A 10,380-nucleotide genomic window follows, 5' to 3' on the forward strand; every position below is an offset into this window, starting at 1 on the left:
TGTTCTATGACCCCTAAAACCACCATATGGTGTCCTAAGGGGTCACATGGTGTTCTATGTCCCCTTAGGACACCATATGACCCCATACAAAACCATATGACCCCTCACGACACCATATGACCCCTTAGGACACCAAATGACCCCTAATGACACCATATGGTATCGTTATGGGTATTATGGTGTCATAAGGGATCATATGGTATCCTAATGGGTAATAGAGTATCATATGACCCCTTAGGACACCGTATGATTCCTAATGATACCATATGACCCCTTAGGATATCATATTGTGTCTTGAGGTGTCATATGGTGTCACAAGTGGTCATGTCATGTACTGGGATGTTAAAATGGGTTATATAGTGTCCTAGGGCGTGATAGAACACCATATGACCCCTCAGGACACCATATGACCCTTTAGAGAGGGTGTGATGGAAAGATGATGATGTAGATGGTAAAGAGAGAATAAGAATTAGTAGGGAAGGGAGAGAGAGATGGGGATAAGGAGGGAGAGGGAGATAGAGAGGGAGAGGGAGAGGGGAAGAAAATAATGGAGATGCCTATAAATAGGAGGGAGGGATAAGAGGAGAGATGAAAGAATAAAGAGAGAGAAGAGTATGAGGGAATAGAGGGAGAGGTAGACATGGAGGGACTACAAGACCTAGGGAAGGAGATGATGCAGAGGTGGGGGGAAATCGAGAAGAGGAGGAGAGAGTTCAAAAATAAATAGAGGTAAAGGGGGAGGGAGATATAGGGGAAGAGAGAGGAAGATAAATAGAGAGGGGACAAATAGACAGGTGAGAGAACTATATTGGGAAAGAGAGATGAGAGACCTAGATGAAAAGAGAGAGGAATGAGATAGATAGAGGGGGGGAGAGAGAGGTGAGTAATGAGACATGATGCAGAGGTAGATAGGCAGAGAAGAAGGAAATGGTAAACCTAGAGAGGTGAGAGAGAGTTGATGACCTAGAATGTAGAGAGAGAGAATAAAAGAGGAAGAGAGAATAAAAAAGTGTGGGAGTGAGATATATATGGGGGTATGTATGGATGGGGAGGTAGAGAGGGAGGGGGAAGAAATGAAGGGAGAGACCTAGAGAAGGGAGGGAGGGAGAAGAGAAGAGATAGAAGAACAAAGAGAGGAGTAAGAGGGGATGGATGGAGAGGTAGACATGGAGGGAGTGAGAGACCTATGGAAGGAGGAGATAAAGAGGTTAGGGGAGGAAGAGAAAAGGAGGGAGTTCATAAAGGGATAGGGTTAAGGAGGAGGGAGAGAGAGGTAGAGAGGGACATAGAGAACTATAGAGGGGGTATATAGATAGGTGAGAGACCTAGATGGCCAGAGAGGAGTCAGATAGATAGAGGGGGATAAAGAGAGGTGGGTAACGAGACCTAAATGAAGAGGTAGATAGGTGGAGAGGAAGGGAGGGAGAAACATAGAGAGGGGAGATAGGGTGGGATGGAGAGGTAATGACCTAGACAATGAAGATAGAGAATAACAGAGGAAGAGAGAAGACGAGAGAGTGGGAGAGGGAGATAGAGAGGGAGAGAGGAAGAAAGGAAGGTAGAGACCTAGAGAGGGGAGGGAGGGAGAATATAAGAGATATAAGAACAAAGAGATGAGTAAGAGGACATGGATAGAGAGGTAGACATGGAGGGACTGTGAGACCTAGAGAATGAGGAGATAGAGAGGTTTGGAGAGAGAGAGAGAGAGAGAGAGAGAGAGAAGAGAGGGAGAGAGTTCATAAATAGATAGAGGTAAGGAGAAGGGAGAGAAAGGTGGAGAGGGAGGGAGAGAACTAGAGGGTGGACAATTAGATAAGTGAGAAACCTAGAGGGGGAGAGAAAGGTGGGTAATAATATAGGGAGGGAGAGACAGTGAGTTGAATAGTGAGGGAGGGACAACCCTAGATATGGGGAGAGAGAGAGGATAAAAGGGATAGGTAGTGACCACGAGAAAGGAGTGAGAGGGGAGAGAAACAATAAGGGAGTGAGAGAGAAGAGAGAGGGAGAGAGTCAAGGATAAAGAAGCGAGAGAGACAAGAGAGGGAGAGAGATAGGTCTAGAGTTTGGGGAAGACAAAGAGAGTGAGATACATAGCTAAAGAATGCTAATGGGATCATGTTGATTACTGAAATTTGACATGTCGATTATTGAAATTTGACTAGGTCTGAAATTTTATATGATCCTCTAAAAACTAGAATCTACATTATAAGTCTTATAGAGCTATACTTAAATTTTATATTTCATGTATATATTATCCTTTGGGGGTGGATTTAACTTGTGCCAATATTGAAAAATTTACACTCACAAAACCTTCACATTGGACAATGCAGAACATTTGGCATGCGCCAAATGCAAAAAATTGACTTTTCACATTTGGCGAGTGCCAAATTTGGCGTGCGCCAAATTTGGCGTGTGCCAAATGTAAAAATTCAAATTTTGCATTTGGCATGTGCCAAATTTGGTGCTTGCCAAATGTGAAAGTTCAATTTTTTTCATTTGGTGTGCGCCAAATAGGGCGAGTGCCATATTTGGCGCTCGCCAAATGGTTTGCTTGGGAGAATACCAACCCTTTGGGTTGGATTTGCCTTGGGCATCCAACTTGTAGGTTTGGATGACTTTTTCATTCCAATGACGCATTTTTATGAAAAAGTAAGAAGCGGTACCTTTTTGGTACCACAACTTGGTGCTCTTACTCTATGGTAACTAAACTTTTATCTCTTCCTCTCTCATTATGCTAGTTATGGAAGGCTATTTGTCTAATAAATCACCAAATTATGCTTAGGTCATTGTTTGAAAAAATGGTTGCTAGCAACTTTCTCTATTAATCCTATAAAGTTTACATTATGTTTTCTCTGGGTTGAAATACTATAGTTATTTTTTCTTCCTATAGTTGGTAAACAAGGGGTTGGGGGCCTAGCTCGATTGGTGAGAACTTCTACTGATGAAGCACCAAGTCAAGAGGTCTAGTCCCCTGCTAGTCCACATGGTACTAGAGGACGTGTTGTGCTAGCATCACAGTCATGTTAAAAATTTTACCTAGCACACTGTAGCTTATAGGGGGTGCTATACCCGATTCTTGCAGTCTAAAAAAAATATAGTTGGTAAACAAGAACATTATAAAGTCCAATATAATTCTTAATCTAATATAAAGTGCACAAAATATAGGCACCAAAATGGCTTATAGATTCACTTATTTGGAAGAGCTACTCTATTTCTACCATTGAATGGAGAAAATCTAAACTAGAAGTGCTAATGCAGCTTCAATTTTTAATCTTTTCCAGCTAAGTTGGCTTGTTTCCTTTAGAGACTTGTTTCCATTTTATTGGTTTCTACAGTATTAATGTTTCTAGTTTAACTTTTTCTACTGCAAAGGGTCTAAGTAATTGAGTCCATTCCAATGGTTGTGATAGCATTGGTTGATTTAATACCTACACATGTTGATTTGATGATACCAAATATTTTTGACAACATTGCACCAATAGTTGTGACTTTAAAGTTGTTATTATGATAATGACTACTCATAATTGAATGAAATGTATCTCTAAGAGCTAAAAGAAACAAATCATGTGATGCCACATTAGCACACAAATATCGATCTTACTTTTGCACAAGTAGTGGGGTAAAAGTACAAACCTGTGTCAGAATTTTACAAAGGAACAGGCTAACACAACAATAACTATTCAATTTCGTCGCCATAAAAGTGTCATTTGCATTTTGAATTTGAGGATGATGTAAACTGATGAAATGTGTAAAATTTGTTGAGGTTTAAGTCTACTATTTTTGAAAAAAAAAAATCAATAATTTATATGTTTTTTTAAGCTTTAAAGTCCATTTTTTTATTGTTGAAAAACAGGGGGTTTAGTTCCCACCTCAAAAGAAAATGTAAATCAACTTTTTTTTTTTGATTTTGATATTCGTTATAGATCACATATTTATACAGTGCATGAAATTTTTTTTATTTTTTGATGTATATTTTCTTTGTAATAGCATTTGGAAGTCGAATACACCAGAATTTTGACGGTTTTTGTCTCCCACCACAATTTGTCTATTCAATTTATGATAATCAAAAAAAAAAAATTACCCTTTTCGAGAAGACTCTTTCTTCTAGTGAACCATATATTTTTCAAATTTTTTTGAAGTTATTCGATATTTTTTTTTGTTTTTCAAAGCAACATATTATCGAACAAAAGAATACCTAGTTGTAGTATTTTTAATTTTTTATATATTAAATGTAATCAAAACATTAAAAAAAATTATGAGTAGAATCGTGACTTTGATCTCTACAAAAGGGTATTTTTAATTTTTTTATTAAGTTTAATTTACCTATTGAATTTTGTTGCAGAATTAACAAACTTGAGAAAATCATCATATTTGTTGATGTGGCTGCCACTTGGCATTCCACATAGGTCGTTCCAGCCAGAACTATTCAAAAATAGTTTTGGCTGGAACTGTGAGGGCCGACGCGACCAGTTGTAGCTTGAACTACATATAAAAAAGGGTTATTTTTCCCATTAAAAAAACCAAAACAATCAAGTGCAAAAATAATAAGAGTTATTTCTGCAAAAAAACATGTTTTTTTCAAATAAAGTGGCATTTTGGAGCGAGTAGGAAGATTATAAAGGGCCAAATATTTCTAATTTTATAAAGGGGCGAATATTTTGATTTTTTTCAGAAGGTGTCTACCCTTTCCAAGTATGTTATTTTAAATTAATTTTTCAATCATGCTTAATTTACAATAAGATGTTTTTTTGGAAATTAAACAGTTTTTAGATTAAATTTAGAACTTTATTTTATTATTTGTTAATTATGCTTCAATCATTTATTTTCAATTATGTTATCTTAAATTATTTTTTCAATTATTGTTATTAAACCATGTTATTAATGTTATTAAATCATGTTATTAATGTTATTAAATCATGTACATTGTACATTGCACAGTCAATTGTAGAATCCAATACTTGACTCAAATTCTCTATATATTAGCTAAGTGATTTCAAGCAAATTAATGTTATTAAATCACGTTCATATGTACATTGCATATAGTCAAATGTACCTAATTAAAGTATAGTTAATTTCTTACTTTTTATCAATGCTCCTAAATTTCTTGAGCCTTATTTTTTCATTTTCTAAACTATAAAAGTTGGACATCAAGTTGAAAATGATCTAAATGGATGAAATTTACACATGTTAAATTTAAGAATGCAAAAATATTTATACATTTCACTAATAACATTTTTTTGTTAAGAACCGAGGAAAAGTAACTCTTATATATAACCTTATTAGTTCAAAGCATTAAATTTTGAAGATATGCATATTTGCATGTTCTCTTTTTAGGTTCAAAGCACAAAAATTTTAAGATCTAAATATTTTCTACAATGGGGAATAAGAGGACTAGATCAAGGTTGTATGATCATAAAAGGGACCACATGAGACCCCTTTCGACACCATTTGGTCTTATGTGGTCCTAATAGGTGCTAAGGGGTGCACATGTGTCGTAATGGGCCTTGTGTGGTCCTAAGGTGTCACCCATGTGTTAGAACACATGCGCGACCCCTTAGGACCACATAAGACCCCTTTTGACACCATTTGGTCTTATGTGGTCCTAATAGGTCCTAAGGGGTGCAAATGTGTCGTAAGGGGCCTTGTGTGGTCCTAAGCGGTCACCCATGTGTTAGAACACATGCGTGACCCCTTAGGACCACTTAAGACCCCTTCTGACACCATTTGGTCTTATGTGGTCCTAATAGGTGCTAAGGGGTGCACATGTGTCACAAGGGGTCTTGTGTGGTCCTGAGGGGTCACCCATGTGTTATAACACATGCACGACAAATTAAGACCACATAAGACCCCTTGTGACACCATTTGGTCTTATGTGGTCCTAATAGGTTCTAAGGGGTGCACATGTGTCACAAGGGGTCTTAAGTGGTCCTAAGGGGTCACCCATGTGTTCAAACACATGCGTGACAACTTAGGACCACATAAGACCCCTTGCGACACCATTTCATCTTATGTGGTCCTTATAGGTGCTAAAGGGTGCACATGTGTCGCAAGGGGTCTTAAGTAGTCCTCAGGGGTCACCCATGTGTTAGAACACATGTGTGACCCCTTAGGACCACTTAAGACCACTTGCAACAACATTCAGTCTTATGTGGTCCTAATAGGTGCTAAGGGGTGCACATGTGTTGTAAGGGGCCTTGTGTGGTCCGAAGGGGTCACTCATGTGTTAATACACATGCGTGACCCATTAGGACCACTTAAGACCCCTTGTGACACCATTTGGTCTTATGTGGTCCTAATAGTTCATAAGGGGTGCACATGTGTCGCAAGGGGTCTTGTGTGGTCCTAAGGGGTCACCCATGTGTTAGAACACATGCGTGACCCCTTAGGACAACATAAGACCCCTTTTGACACCATTTGGTCTTATGTGGTCCTAATAGATGCTAAGGGGTGCACATGTGTTGCAAGGAGTCTTGAGTGGTCCTAAGGGGTCACCCATGTGTTAGAACACATGCATGACCACTTAGGACCACATAAAACCCCTTGCAACACCATTTGGTCTTATGTGGTCCTAATAGGTGCTAAGGGGTGTACATGTATAGCAAGGGGTCTTAAGTGGTCCTAAAGGGTTACCCATGTGTTAGAACACATGCATGACCCCTTAAGACCACACAAGACCCCTTTTTACACCATTTGGTCTTATTTGGTCCTAATAGGTTCTAAGGGGTGCACATGCGTCATAAGGGGTCTTGTGTGGTCCTAAGGGGTCACCCATGTGTCAGAACACATGCGTGACCCCTTATGACCACATAAGACCCCTTGCAACACCATTTGGTCTTATGTGGTCCTAATAGGTGCTAAGGGGTGCACATGTGTCGCAAGGGGTCTTGTGTGGTCCTAAGGGGTCACCCATGTGTTAGAACACATGTGTGACCCCTTAGGACCACTTAAGACCCCTTGCGACACCATGGACCACATAAGACCCCTTTCAACACAATTTGGTCTTATGTGGTCCTAATAGGTCCTAAGGGGTGCACATATGTCGCAAGTGCCCTTGTGTGGTCCTAAGGGGTCAACGATGTGTTAAAACACACGTGTGACCCCTTGCGACACCATTTGCTCTTATGTGGCCCTAATAGGTGCTAAGGAGTGCACATGTGTCACAAGGGTTCTTGTGTGGTCCTAAGGAGTCACCCATGTGTTAGAACATATGTGTGAGCCCTTAGGACCACAAAAGACCCCTTGCAACACCATTTGGTCTTAGGTGGTCCTAATAGGTGCTAAGGGTTGTACATGTGTCATAAGGGGCCTTGAGTAGTCCTAAGGGGTCACCCATGTGTTAGAACACATGCATGACCCCTTAGAACCACATATGACCCCTTTCCACAACATTTGGTCTTATGTGGTCCTAATAGGTGCTAAGGGGTGCACATTTGTCGCAAGTGGCCTTGTGTGGTCCTAACTGGTCACCCATGTGTTAGAGTACATGTGTGACCCCTTAGGACCACATAAGACCCCTTTTGATACCATTTGGTCTTATGTGGTCCTAATAGGTGCTAAGGGGTGTACATGTGTCACAAGCGGTCTTAAGTGGTCCTAAGCGGCCACCCATGTGTTAGAACACATGCATGACCACTTAGGACCACATAAGACCCCTTACGACACTATTTGGTCTTATGCGGTCCTAATAGGTGCTAAGGGCTTCACATGTGTCACAAGGGGTCTTAAGTGGTCTTAAGGGGTCACCCATGTGTTAAAACACATGCATGACCAATTAGGACCACACAAGACCCCTTGTGACACCATTTGGTCTTATGTGGTCCTAATAGGTGCTTAGGGATGCACATGTGTCTCAAGGGGTCTTAAATGGTCCTAAGGGGTCACCCATGTGTTCTATAAGAGGTCATGCATGTGTTCTCACACATGCATGACCCCTTGGGACCACATAAGACCCCTTGCAGCACCATTTTGTCTTATGTGGTTCTAATAGGTGCTAATGGGTGCACATGTGTCGCAAGGGGTCTTAAGTGATCCTAAGGAATCACCCATGTGTTAGAACACATACATGACCCCTTAGGACCATTTAAGACCCCTTGCAACAATATTTGGTCTTATGCGATCCTAATACATACTAAGGGGTGCATCTCATGCCCAAACTTTTGGGCAAAAACACAAACAACAAATTTTTTTTGAGCACTTAATTATATGCAATCTATGCTTAATTAGATGTAACAGCTTAACAAGTTGATACAACAAAACCTTAATTGCTATTTAAATGGGTTTCTAAAGTGAGCGATGAAATACAACTTAACTAGAAGGCTTAGGTTTCGATAAAATTCTTAGACGATTAAATAAGAATCTTCTTACATAACTATTGCAATAACTCTTAAACTCAAGCAAAACAATTTAATTTTATAAGGACAATAATAAATTCACTCAATTGCCCCTTTCATGTCAGTTACGTTTTGTAATATTTAATTAGATCAACTTCTACTAAAATAAACATTAATATAATTACTTGATTCATTATCCTTTATTTAACTAATATCAAGCTTCCCTCATCGTTGATATTATATCCTTCATCTATAACTTAATTAAATTCTTAAATCTATTAATTTAATATTAATACAACTTTAATGTATTAATATTAATTATTGACCAAATAAAATTAAAGTGACAAATGCCATTATACTAATTATATTATTTACTAAATGGTTTCGCTTGGGTTAATCACATTCACAAGACCAAGGCCAGTAACTAATTTTAGAAATATACATAATTCCACTACAATATCCTCTTATAGATACATGTTTAATAATCTATATTAAATTCTCCCATTATCATTAAAATCTCTAAATAGTATTTATTTAACTTAAATCAAATTGCTAAATATTACTCCTTCAAGCATTAACTCTTAAATATTTAATTTTCATCATTTACATTACCCCTAGGTTGAATTTCCATCCTTAGTTTGTATAAAATTTCTCATAAAAAATCCTCTTTAATAAAATTAACCCAATATAGACTAATTCTTTACTTTTCCATTAAATCCCACTAATCTATTAAACTAAATAATCACTTAAATGAATATTTTCATTTCAAACCTTAGAGGGATATTTTCCCTCCTCTTACTCAATATTTTATGATTATACCCTTTTAAAACCCTAACTAGGGTTTGTTTTCTTTTACTCTAAAACTTTCTCTTACCTCATATTTTCAATAACTAACCCTAACCCATATATGGGTTAGGGCTTATTTTCTCTTTCAACATATTTTTTTTTTTAACCATGTGTGTACAAACAGGCAAGGAAACTAGATGACAGAGGAAGGTGAAGGGCATGAGGGGGGGGAGTGTATCCTCAGAAGGTCGAGGTCGGTAGCCGCGGTGCCACCAGTGGGTCACGGTCCATCTGGTGGCTGCGGCCCACATAGTGGCGCGACCCACTGTGGAGGTCGCGGACCACCTGGTGGCCATGGCCCACACAGTGGCACGGCCCGCTGTGGAGGTCATGGACCACCTGGTGGCCGCGGCCCACATAGTGGCGCGACCCACTGTGGGGGTTGTGGTCCACTCGGTGGCACGGCCCACTGTGGAGGTCGTGGACCACCCAGTGGCCGCGGCCTGCAGGGTTTGGCTACCCCATTTCTGCCATAACGTTCTTGGCTAGAGCATAAATTTTAAAAAATAATATATATATATATATATATACAATAGGCTGCTAAAGGGTAAGATTTAATTTCAGGGTATTTAAAGTAAAACCAATGTATTATTATTTCAGTTTATTAATAGTCTACTTCCTTTTGGGTTTATATCTCTCTTTTTTTTAAACAGATTATACAAATGCAAAAATTATAGATAATGAGAATGTAAATTTACATGCATAAAAAAAAATACTTAAATCTACTATTGTTTTCCCTTAACTTAGAGCTAGTTATTTTCAATAGAAATAGAATAGGATAAATATTATTTCCTTTCAAAACATATAGATTTCCTTTGATTTAAAAGTGACAATATTTAGATTTATATATTTTCCACTAACATGCTTTTACCTAATGGAAAAACAAGACAAAATTATTTTTATTCACAGCTGCGAAATAACATTTTCTAAAGTTCATTTAAACAATAAACAGATATAATGTATATTTCAATAATAACCCTTAAAATATCTATTTATGCTTTCTTTGAGTTCAAATGATAAATGTAGATCAATATTTCTTTTTTTTATTCAAAAAAGACTACTTTATTAACATTTAGATTTACACTATATTTTTTTTTTGCATTGCACTGCTAGCTTCTAACTATTTTCATTTCTTTTCAAAAGCTCAATAAGGCATAAACAAATCTATGTCCTAATATATTGCAACAAGTAGTTATTGATAAAA

General features: G+C 38.1%; 1 protein-coding gene across 1 annotated transcript; it reads left to right on the forward strand.

Annotated features, from left to right (window-relative positions):
- The first annotated feature begins 9,313 nt into the window (after positions 1-9,313).
- On the forward strand, positions 9,314-9,652 carry LOC131031401 (uncharacterized). Its single transcript, XM_057962519.2, has one exon. It carries the CDS (start codon positions 9,314-9,316, stop codon positions 9,650-9,652), a length of 339 nt encoding a protein of 112 aa, XP_057818502.2.
- The last annotated feature ends 728 nt before the right edge of the window (positions 9,653-10,380 follow it).

This window comes from Cryptomeria japonica, chromosome 4 (genome assembly GCF_030272615.1).
Source record: "Cryptomeria japonica chromosome 4, Sugi_1.0, whole genome shotgun sequence".
Lineage (NCBI taxonomy): Eukaryota > Viridiplantae > Streptophyta > Pinopsida > Cupressales > Cupressaceae > Cryptomeria > Cryptomeria japonica.

Coding starts and splice junctions, on each gene's coding strand:
- LOC131031401 (XM_057962519.2), top strand. CDS start 9,314: ATGACAGAGGAAGGTGAAGGGCATGAGGGGGGGGAGTGTATCCTCAGA.